At 38.1% G+C, this 12,710-nt stretch overlaps 1 protein-coding gene across 1 annotated transcript in view; it reads left to right on the top strand.

The window, feature by feature from the left end:
* LOC120990941 (transcription factor E2-alpha-like) overlaps positions 1-12,709 on the top strand; it is a 412,522-nt gene extending 399,813 nt beyond the window's left edge. The window contains exons 17-18 of the mRNA XM_040419833.1: positions 7,297-7,456; positions 12,265-12,709. Coding sequence (XP_040275767.1) covers positions 7,297-7,456; positions 12,265-12,709 — 605 coding nt within the window. The remainder of the gene's footprint in view (positions 1-7,296; positions 7,457-12,264) is intronic.
* The last annotated feature ends 1 nt before the right edge of the window (position 12,710 follows it).

The raw sequence follows: 12,710 nt of genomic DNA, 5'->3' as shown, positions 1-12,710 counted from the left end.
CACTGGGTATGGGTGACACTGGCGGGGCGGTGATCGGAACCCGGTGCCTGCTCAAATCATTGAGCAGGCACCTTGGCTAAATCGTCGCAAACCGCAGGTCAATTCAGAAGTATACATATTAGGTATCGCCGCGTCCGTATCGACCGGCTCTATAAACACATCACTTGACCTAACCCCTCAGATGAACACCATAAAAAATAAAAACTGTGCTAAATAAACCACCTTACATCACAAAAAGTACAACAGCAAGCGATCAAAAAGGCGTTTGCCCACCAAAATAGTACCAATCTAACCGTCACCTCATCCCACAAAAAATGAGCCCCTACCTTAGACAATCGCTCAAAAAATAAAAAAACTATGACTCAGAATATGTAGACACTAAAACATCATTTTTTTGTTTCAAAAATGATATTGTGTAAAACTTGCATAAATAAAAAAAAGTATACATATTAGGTATCGCCGCGTCCGTATCGACCGGCTCTATAAAAATATCACATGACCTAACCCCTGAGATGAAGACCGTAAAAAATTTTTAATAAAAACTGTGCTGAATAAACCATATTTTGTCACCTTACATCACAAAAACTGTAATAGCAAGCGATTAAAAAGTCACACGCACCCCAAAATAGTGCCAATAAAACTGTCATCTCATCCCGCAAAAATCATACCCTACCCAAGGTAATCGCCCAAAAACTGAAAAAATTATGTCTCTCAGACTATGGAAACACTGAAACATGTTTTTTTTTGTTTAAAAAAAGAACTCATTGTGTAAAACTTACATAAATAAATAAAAAGTATACATATTAGGTATCGCCACATCCGTGACAACCTGGTCTATTAAAATATCACATGATCTAATCTGTCAGATGAATGTTGTAAATAAAAGGCGTATGCCCCCAAAATAGTACCAATCTAAAAGTCAGCTCATCCCGCAAAAAATGAGCCCCTACCTAAGCCAATCACCCAAAAAATAAAAAAAATATGGCTCAGAATATGGATACACTAAAACACAATTTTTTTGTTTGAAAAATGCTGGTATTGTGTAAAAAGTAAGTAAATAAAAAAAGTATACATATTAGGTATCGCCGCATCCTTAAAAACCTGCCCTATAAAAATATCACATCACCTAACCCCTCAGATGAACACCGTAAATAAAAAGAAAAGAAAAACTGTAAAAAAAAAAATTCCATTCTTTGTCACCTTACATCATAAAATATGTAATAGCAAGCGATCAAAAAGTAATACGTACCCCAAAATAGTGCCAAACAGTCATCTTATCCCGCAAAAATCATACCCTACCCAAGATAATCGCCCAAAAACTGAAAAAACTATGGCTCTCAGACAAGGGAGAAACTAAAACATGATTTTTTTTGTTTCAAAAATGAAATCATTGTGTAAAACTTACATAAATAAAAAAGTAAACATATTTGGTATTGTCGCGTCCGTGACAACCTGCTCTATAAAAATACCACATGATCTAACCTGTCAGATGAATATTGTAAATAACAAAAAATAAAAACGGTGCCAAAACAGCTATTTCTTGTTACCTTGCCTCACAAAAAGTGTAATATAGAGCAACCAAAAATCATATGTACCCTAAACTAGTACTGCCACCCTATCCCGTAGTTTCTAAAATGGGGTCACTTTTTTGAAGTTTCTACTCTAGGGGTGCATCAGGGGGGCTTCAAATGGGACATGGTGTAAAAAAAAACAGTCCAGCAAAATCTGCCTTCCAAAAACCGTATGGCATTCCTTTCCTTCTGCGCCCTGCCGTGTGCCCGTACAGCGGTTTACGACCACATATGGGGTGTTTCTGTAAACTACAGAATCAGGGCCATAAATATTGAGTTTGGTTTGGCTGTTAACCCTTGCTTTGTAACTGGAAAAAAATAATTTAAATGGAAAATTTGCCAAAAAAGTGAAATTTTGAAATTGTATCTCTATTTTCCATTAATTCTTGTGGAACACCTAAAGGGTTAACTAAGTTAGTAAAATCAGTTTTGAGTACCTTGAGGGGTGTAGTTTATAGAATGGGGTCATTTTTGGGTGGTTTCTATTATGTAAGCCTCGCAAAGTGACTTCAGACCTGAACTAGTCCCTAAAAATTGTGTTTTTGAAAATTTCTGAAAAATTTCAAGATTTGCTTCTAAACTTCTAAGGCCTCTTTCACACGGGCGTTGCGGGAAAATGTGCGGGTGCGTTGCGGGAACACCCGCGATTTTTCCGCGCGAGTGCAAAACATTGTAATGCAATTTACACTCGCGTGAGAAAAATCGCGCGTGTTTGGTACCCAAACCCGAACTTCTTAACAGAAGTTCGGGCTTGGGATCGGTGTTCTGTAAATAGTATTATTCTCCCTTATAACATGGTTATAAGGGAAAATAAAAGCATTATGAATACAGAATGCATAGTAAAACATCGCTGGAGGGGTTAAAAAAATAAAATAAAAATTTAACTCGCCTTAGTCCACTTGTTCGCGGCCCGGCATCTCCTTCTGGCTTCATCTGATCTCTGTGCAGCAACAGGACCTTTGGTGACGTCATTCTGGTCATCTTTCACGCAACGCACAAGTGATGCGTGAAAATCACCGCTCATGTGAACAGCCCCATAGAAATGAATGGGTCGGTATTCAGTGCGGGTGCAATGCGTTCACCTCCCGCATCGCATCTGTGTGGAATACTCGCTCGTGTGAAAGGGGCCTAAGCCTTGTAACATCCCCAAAAAATAAAATTACATTCCCGATATGTCTATTTAATGTTTGGATCATTTTGGGAATGATAAGTAATAACTATTTTTGGAGGTATTACAATGTATTATAGAAGTAGAGAAATTGAAACTTGGAAATTTGCAATTTTTTACAAATTTTGGGTAAATTTGGGTATTTTTTTTAATAAATAAAATTATTAATTTTTTACTTCATTTTACCAGTGTCATGAAGTACAATATGTGACTAAAAAACAATCTCAGAATGGCCTGGATAAGTCAAAGTGTTTTAAAGTTATCACCACTTAAAACGACACTGGTCAGATTTGCAATAAATGGCCTGGTCCTTAAGGTGAAATAATGCTGTGTCCCAAAGGGGTTAAGGGGGGCAGGAGACTGGCTCTGGGTGACACTGGGTATGATTAAAGGGGGCAGGGGACTGTGCAAAGGTGACGGGGTATGATTAAGGGGGGCAGGAGACTGGCTATGGGTGACACTGGGTGTTAGGGGAGGGGCAGGAGTAGGATCAGCTCCATATGTAGCTACTTCTGTCTGATTAGCAGTTTTCTTCAGCCACCTACTGAAGAAACCACCCAGCAACAGCAGAACCTAAACCAGCAGGTGGTGGCATACTTGGACTGCACCCTGTCACCCATGATCCAAGATCCCCTGGACTATTGGGCAGGCAAACTTGAATGGTGGCCCCAACTGGCAGAGTTTGTCATGGGCATGAGTTCCTGTCCATCCAGTAGTGTGACATCAGACCGGGTGTTCAGTGTGGTGGGGGGCATAGTTACCCCTTCCCTCCCAAAATGTTGTGAGACTAACCTTCATAAAGATGAATCAGTTGTGGATCAACCTGGATTTGCTGGTGCCTGATGCAACAGAATAAATCGTTCTGCCCTTAATAACCATACTGTATTGTGCTGCCACACCAGAATATTGTGCAAAATGGGCCGATACTTTGGTCACATGCTGCTGCCACCGTTCTGATGTTGCCACCCACCTGCTGCCTTTACTACCATTGCTACAATGGGGCTTCTTGACCTAGTGATACAATACTCACAAAATGTTAGGATTATTTGGCTTTCGGGTGAAATTTATGGAAAACATAAAAAGTATATAGAGTGAAAGTAGGGCATTTAAGTAGAAGCATGCAATGGTGATTTCCTAATCCCAAACAATTTATTGAAACAAAAGCCAGCAGTAGTGGTGGGGTATGCCTCTGCAAAAAAGTCATAGTCTCAAAAACTTGTCATATGGCCTTGAACATCAATTGCAGCTTGACAACTATGTATCATTCTTTTCACAAGTCAACTTATTGTCTGCTGAGGCATGGTATCCCACTGTTCTTGAAGGGCGGCCCTCAGGTCATTGAGGTTTTGGGGTACAGAGTTACGAGCCTCTACATGGGGATTTAGCTGGTCCCATAAGTTTTCAATGGGATTCAGGTCTGGAGAAAGTGCACCCCACTCTCCAGCAACCGTTCCCTAAGAATGCATGAAGATTAAATTAGGCCTGTGGTGTTCATGCAGAAGCATAATGATTGGATTAATAATTATATTCAAGTAGTATGGGCTTGTCACTGTACTATTCACAAAGTGTAGGGCAGTTCTATATTGACTATACACACCTGCCCCCCACAGGGCAGTTCTATATTGACTATACACACCTGTCCCCACAGTAAGATCACCACCACCAGTGGCTGATGCATAGCGCTCTGCTTGATTTCTCCCACATCATTGGCGGCCATCGTTTCAGAGTGAATCGACTTTCATCAGTGAACAGCACTGAGTCCTACTGGTTCCTCGTCCAGCATAGATCCTCCATAGCCCATGCAAGACAATGATACCTGTGCGTGCCGGTGTGGTCAGGTACACTTACAGGTCCCCTAGCACGCAGACCACACTGATGTAACTGGTTTTGAATGGTCTAACATGACATCTGGGTGCCTTTCACCTCCCTTAAATGTGCCTGAGTTATGTGGCATTCATCATCTGGTTCTGCAGGGCATTGTTCACAATGAAGCGATCATCAGTGTGGGATGTGGCCAAAGAACATCCACTTCTATGCCTTTCTTTGACTCTTCCAGTCTCTTTCTCTTTTGCAACCTGCTGATGACACTCTAAGCTCAGTGGCCACTTTCGTCTGAGAACATTCTGCTTTAAGCCTCACAATTGTGAGGTACTGTAGATCAATTGTTACGTGTCATCTTGGTCTTATGATGTCAATCTGTGAACAGCATGATGAGGAGGACTGTTTAAATACCAATTCTAATTGAACCAGGAAATGTATTGGGTGAACAGTCATATGCACCCCAAAATAGTGCTAATCAAACCGCCATCACGTCCCGCAAAAATGATACCAATCCCCCCGAAAATAAAAAAAAACTATGGCTCTCAGACTATGGAGACACTAAAACCAGATATATATTTTTTTTTTATTCAAAAATTCTGTTATAGTTTAAAACTTAACTAAAAAAGTATACATATTAGGTATCGCCGCGTCCGTAAGAACCTGCTGTATAAAAAATATCATATGACCTAACCCCTCAGGTGAACCCTTGCTTTGTTAGTGGAAAAAATGGATTAAAATGGAATCTGCCAAAAAAGTGAAATTCAGAATTTTCATCTCCTCCATTTTCCTTTTAATTCTTGTGTAACACCTAAAGGGTTAACAAAGTTTGTAAAATCCGTTTTGAACACCTTGAGGGGTGTAGTTTCTAAAATAGGGTCACTTTTTTGGAGTTTCTACTCTAGAGGTGTATCAGATCTTCAAATGTGACATGGCTTCTTAAGCAGTGAAATCTGCTTTACAGAAACCATATGGCTTTCCTTTCCTTCTGCACAATGCCATGTGCCCGTACAGCAGTTTACGACCACATATAGGATGTTTCTGTAAACTAAAGATTCAGGGCAATAAATATAGAGTTTTGATTGGCAGTTAACCCTTGCTTTGTTAGTGGAATTTTTTTTAATAAAATGGAAAATCTGCCAAAAAAGTGAAATTCTGAAATTTCGTCTCCATTTTGCATTAATTCACCTAAAGGGTTAACAAAGTTTGTAAAATCAGTTTTGAATACCTTTAGGGGTGTAGTTTCTAAAATGGGGTCATTTTGGGTGGTTTCTATTATGTAAACCTCACAAAGTGACTTCAGGCCTGTTCTGGTCCTTCTAAGCCTTCTAACGTCCTCAAAAAATAAAATGGCATTCACAAAATGATCCAAACATGAAGTAGACATGGGGAATGTAAAGTAATAACTATTTTTGGAGTTATTACTATCTATTATAAAAGTAGAGAAATTGGAATTTGGAGATTTGCAAATTTTTCAAAATTTTTGGTAAATGTCTTTTTTTATAAATAAAAATGTAATTTTTTTTATTCCGTTTTACAACTGTCATGAAGTACAATATGTGACGAGAAAGCAATCTCAGAATGGCCTGGATAAGTTAAAGCTTTTTAAAGCTGTCACCACATAAAGTGACACATGTCAGATTTGCTAAAAATGGCCTGGTCCTTAAGGTGAAAAATGGCTGGGTCCTTAAGGTGTTAAGTACAATGTTTAACGAGAAAATATTCTCAGAATCTCTTGGATAAATAAAAGCACTCCAAATTTATTACTATATAAAATAAGATGAAAAAAGATTGAGAATCTTTAGTGGGTGAATATTTTTTTTTCATTTTATATATTTGTACTGTGTTAGCCAGTAAATATATTCCGGCGGGTGAACAACCTCTTTGTGGATAGGAGGTAGTGCAGGAAGTTGAAAATACTTATCTTACCATCCTGCCTTCAGCTGCTCTCTTCTGCTGTGTGTGAAACCGCTGGCAATTTCATTCCACCTAGAAATGCAGGTGCTGGCAAGCTGACAATTTTGGAGGTAATGGGGTAAGACTACTTAATTAACATCTGTAGACAAGTGTTATGTTTAAATATGTTGATTAAAATATAGGATTGGCACTCATATATGGAATAACACTATTAATTAATCAGCTATCCAATGTGTTGCTTCTTACAAGATGAAAATATATAGATAATAGAACACTGATCACTGGCAAATGCAATATAAGATAGCGATATATACTAAAATGTATCAAAACATAATATACATGTAGTATTAAAACATGAATGAAAAATTCATTATTATGTTTTAATACTACATGTATATTATGTTTCGATACATTTTAGTATATATCGCTATCTATTTTTTATTGCATTTGCCAGTGATCAGTGTTCTATTATCTATATATTTTCATCTTGTAAGAAGCAACACATTGGATAGCTGATTAATTAATAAATAGTTATTCAATATATGAGTGCCAATCCTATATGTTAATCAAAATCTACCAAGCTTTTTGAGGGGTGTATCAAATTTGGATTTGAGCACCTACCCTGAGAAGACGCAGGTGAGCGAATCTCCTAATCTATTATATGTTTAAATATGTGCCAGATTTTTTTTTTTATGTGCCAGATTTTTTAGACATACAATGACAATTCTGCGACAAATCCACCTGGGACATATTATTTAAACATAAAAAATCTCATTTAAAGAAACTCTAATAATGACATTGCCATTACACTTTATTCCCCAGGACCCCCATTGCTGGGCAGGACAGTTACGTCAACTGGTGTACAAGATATAAAAAGGGAAAATAAAGAGGATGAAGAAAATAGGTCAGTGGCTGAACTGTCAGATGATGAGAAGAAGGAATCTAAACCTCAAAGAAGTCGGACACGCTGCTCAATAAACAGGTCTCACTGATGTATAAGAGGGTTTAGCATAGATGTGAGCGTTTTACAGCCTTGTACTGATATTTGCTGTGCTGTAGAGTTTGATAGTGCTTTCCTTTAATGAATTATACTTTTTATTTATTTTGTTAGTGTACCTCAACTTTCCCATAAACTTTATTGAAACCTATTCTAAATGTAAAAAAAATAATTTTTTCTAAGTTTTCCTTGAAAAATGGGCACCTTAAGTTCACCTGATGCGCTTTGGAATCCGCACACTCGTACATTTCTGACAAGTCCATGGTGTACTGTTGTACAGATTCTACTCCTGCCTGTACTGAGGGCTTCAGTGAGTGGAGTACAGGCAGGAGCACACATCACTACGGCTGCTTTTGCCAGTTCCACTTGCTAAAAGCTCACCAATGTCTGGCTTTAGCAAGCAGGTGATGGTGGATCAGCAATTGCCATGCGAGTTCCTGCCTGTGCTCACTCAACTCTGCTCGAAGTCTCTACCGATGTAGTGAGTGGAACTGGTACAGGCAGGAGCAGCAATGTGTGCTTCAGCCTGTACAGCACTCACTGTAGTCCCAGTGGAATGCATGTACCAGTACATTGCTGATATGTCAGCAGTGTACAAATTGCAAAGTGCAATAGCGTCTAAATTTCAGGTACCTATTTTGCAAGGAAAACTAATAAAATAAAAAAAATAATCAAATAATTTTGTAATACACGTTATCACATTTACAATAGGTTTTAACTTGTTAATGCTATATGATGACTATAGTAGTCATGGAGCACTGCTACTTGACGAATATACAGTGCTCCATGACAAATATACTCGTCATGGCACTAAAAGATCACCATGTCTATACACAAGGTGACAATTCTGAGATTGTGACTGTTACACACAGAGATCTCCAAAGATCTCTGCTAACCAGCCCGGGACCAATGAGGGTCCAGACTAGCAAATCAGAGGATTCTAAAGCCAGTTACAAGTTTTGATTCTCCCCCACCATCTGCAGCTCTTAATGTGTCCGATGGCTGCATGGTAGCAACAAGTGTCAGCTGTAACATACAGCTGACACTCTGCTGCAACGGCTGAAGTCTGTGGTGGCACCAATGTTGGCTGTTAAAACCCTTCCATGCTGCGGTCCGCAGAGACCACTGTATGAAAAGAGTTAACGGATGGAGGGACGTCCCTCCCTCTCCCATCAAGTCGCTGCACTGCCATGGCAGCGTCCCGATGGTTAACCATGGCAACCGGTCGGCTTACACAGGCAAGCAGGCTGCCATAGGCAAGAGCCTGATCAGGCTTAGTGTCAGTGACAATACACTGCAATGCACTTTTGCAGTGTATTGTACAGTAATTGTAAAAAATAAATAAAAATTATATAGAAAGTATAGCTTTTTCTTATACCCACACATTTAGAATTGGTTAAAAAAATTAATTTAAAAAATACACTAGATGTTTGGTATCGCCGCATCCATATTTACCGCCTCTATAAAACAATCACGTTACTTGCCCCGCAATGTGAACACTATTAATAATAAAAAAAGAAAAACAATGACGGAATTGCAATGTTTGCAATGATTCCGATAAAAACTGCAATCCGTCCCACAAAAAAAGCCCTCAGACAGCTCCATTTGTGGAAAAATTAAAAAGTTATGGATGTTTGTATGTGGCAATGCAAAATATAACTTGTATCACCATAATGTTAGTGGCCCACAGCATAGCATGATCATATCATATATACCGCATGGAGAACCCTATAAAAAATGGGGGGAAAAAATTGAGAGAGCTGAAATTTTTGCCTACCTAGTCTCCCAAAAAATGTTATAAAAAGTGTGTTATGTACCCCAAAATGGTACCAATAAAAAGTCCATCCTGGAAAAAACAAGCCGCCAGACAACTATATTGGTGGAAAAATAAAAATTTGATGGAAGTTCGTATGTGGTGATGAACTTTAATAAAAAAAATATTTTACACTGAAAAATTCAACCCACAGCATAAAGTTATCACATATGCTGCATGGCGAACCCCCATAAAAATAAAAATAAAACAATAGAATTTGCCCATCTCACCTCCAAAAAATGGTATAAAAAGTGATAGCCATATGTACCCCAAAATGGTACAAAAAATAACTACAGCTTCTTCCACACAAAAAAACAAGCCCTCACATAGTTCAGACCAAAAAAAGTTATGGCCCCTAAAAAGAATTTAGGCAAATTCCACATTATAAAATCCACATGTTGCTCCTTTCCTTCTGAATGCTGCCATGCCCCCAAACAGCAGTTTATAATCAAAAATGTGATGTATTCAGGAAAAAATGCATATCAAATTGTGGGGTGCATTTTCTCCTGTTACCACTTGTGAAAATGAAACATTTGGAGCTAAAGCAACATTTTATTGGAGAAAATGTAATTTTTCATTTTCACAGCCAAGTGTTTCTATATTCTCTGAAATGCTTTTTGGGTCAATAAACTTACCACACACTCCTCAATGAATGCCTTAAAGGGGGTATAGTTTCCAAAACAGAGTACATTTTTGGTGGTTTCCTTTCTAGGGGTAACTCAGGGTCTCTTCAAATGTGACATGGCATCCAAAACCATCCCAGCAAAATCTGCCATCCAAAAAACATATGGTACTCCTTCCATTCTGAGCCCTGCTATGTGGCCATACAGCAGTTTATGACCACGTACAGAGTGTTTCTGTAAACTACAGAACAGGGTATTAAATTTTTATTTTTTTTTTAAAATGTAAAACCTTGCTATTTTACAGGAAAATTGAAGTGGTAAAATTTGCAAAAAAGAAAAACTGACATTTTGAAATGTACCCTCTTTTTTCCTTAAATTCATGTGAGACACTTAAAGAGTTACCACTTTCTAAACTTAGTTTTGAAAAATGTGAGTGGTGTAGTTTCTAAAATTGAGTAATTTATGGAGTATTCCCCACAAAGTGACCTCAAAACTGAATTGGTCCTTTAAAAAGTGGATTTGGGATTTTTTATTTTTTTTTAAATGTAAAAATTTGGTTCTAAACCTAACTTGCTAAAAAATAAAATTACATTTACAAAATGATGCCAATATAAAGTAGACATATGGGGAATGTTAAGTGATAATTATTTTATGAGGTACGTATTACTATCCGTCATAAAAGTAGAGACTTTAAATTTAGAAAATTGATGTGGAATTTTTAACCCCTTAAGCCACCGTGTCATACTGGTATGTCACGGTGGTGCAGGGGATGTATGGAGCAGGCTTCTGCAGCGGGCCCGTTCCATACATGCACTGACTGAGCGGAGATCAGGCTGCCCATGTCATTTAACCCGCCAGGTGCAGCGATTTAACGCTAATCGCGGCACCTGTGAGTGAAGGCAGAGGGATGCAGTTCCCTCTTGCCTACTGATCGAAACCCCAGCAGTGAAATCGCAGGGGTTCCGATCGGTTGCCATGACAGCCTGGATGCTGCTGAAGTGATCCATGGTAAGCTGCCATGTGCAGAAAGCACAGGGCAGCAGGGAGCCTGTGAAAATCCTATTCCACCCTAAAAGATCTCTATTTCATTCAGTGTCCGTTCTGTTTTTTTTTTTTTTTTTTACAGACTTTTTCCAGAACCATTCATTTCAATGGGTCCGCAAAAAAAAACAAAGCTACTCCGTGCATATTCCGTTTCCGTATTTCCGTTCCGCTAAAAATTAGAACATGTCCTATTATTGTCCACATTACGGACAAGGATAATACTGTTCTATGAAGGGCCAGCTGCTCCGTTTTACAAAATACGGAATGCACACGGATGACGTCCGTATTTTTTGCCGATCCGGTTTTTCTGGACCACAAAATACATAGTCATACGCAAGAGGCCTTGGGGTGAATAGGACAAGAGAATTTTTTTTTTTATATGTAAATGTAATATTAAGTCTAAATCATCCCCCCCTTTTCCAATTTTATATATAAAAACATATGTACAATAAAAAAGTAAACACATTGGGTGTCCCCGCATCTGAAACTGTCTTAACTATTAAAATATTTATATATCCCTATATGATAAACTCCGTAACAGAAAAAAATTAAACACACACAATTAGCCATTTTTTGTCACCCTCCAAAAAAATAAAATTTAAATAAAGGTAATCAAAAAGTTTTGCAAAAATGGTACCAATAAAACCTACAGCTCATTACACCAAAAACAAGCCCTCATATAGCTCTGTAAACCAAAATATAAAAAAGTTAAGGCTGTCAGAAAATTGCGATGCAAAGAAAACTTAGATTTTTTTTTTTCAAAGGTTAAAAAAAATAATAATTAAAAACCTGAGCTGCAGAAAAAGAACATAATGTCATTTTTGGCATACTGTGAACGCCGTGATGTCAAAACCCGAAAAACTTGGTGGAATTGTCGTTTTTTTTTTTTTTTTTTTTTAAATTTAACCCCACAAAGATTTTTTTTCCTGTTTTCCAATAACAGAAACGTTAAAAAAAAAAAAATGCTTCTTGTCCCGCAAAAAATAAGCCATCATATGGCTATGTGGACAAAAAAAAATATGTTATCGCTATTGGAACTTGTGGAGGAAAAAACAAAAATGGGCCTTTACCACATGAAGTATGACAGTCTCAGAATCAGTTAGATAAGAAAAACTATTGCAAAGTTATTACCCCATAAACTGACGCGTCAGATTTGCAAAATTTGGCGTGGTTATTAGGATGAAAAATGTCTCACTCCTGAATGGGTTAAAAAAGTTTGTGAAAGTTTAGATACACTTTAATGAATTACTATTTTTTTTTATCCCTGAGTCTTATTAAAATATGTAATCTTACTGACTGCCTATTCCCTTTAGTCAAGATGAAGATGATGAGGATGATAACCTTCCCCCAGAGCAAAAAGCTGAGCGTGAAAAGGAAAGGCGAGTGGCCAATAATGCCAGAGAACGTCTTCGTGTGCGGGATATAAATGAGGCATTTAAAGAGCTGGGTCGGATGTGCCAGCTGCACCTTAACAGTGAGAAGCCCCAGACCAAGCTCTTGATACTGCACCAGGCGGTGTCTGTAATTCTCAGCTTGGAGCAACAAGTGCGAGGTGAGTGGGACTTGATGGAAAAGTGGTGGGGTATAGATCTGTCTGTTTTTCCTTATCCCATCCTACCTCTTAGGTCTTCCACCGCAGAGATATACATGTATTTTTTTCTTTGTTTTAGTCTCTCTGAACAGTACATGTATAATCTACTTCCGCCCCACTCTTTGCTTGCTAATATGACCTTCCCTTTGCTTTTTGTCCACTTTTAAT

This window comes from Bufo bufo, chromosome 2 (genome assembly GCF_905171765.1).
Source record: "Bufo bufo chromosome 2, aBufBuf1.1, whole genome shotgun sequence".
NCBI classification, from domain to species: Eukaryota; Metazoa; Chordata; class Amphibia; order Anura; family Bufonidae; genus Bufo; species Bufo bufo.
The sequence above is the reverse complement of the archived record's forward strand: the minus strand, read 5'-3'. Positions and strand labels throughout refer to the sequence as shown.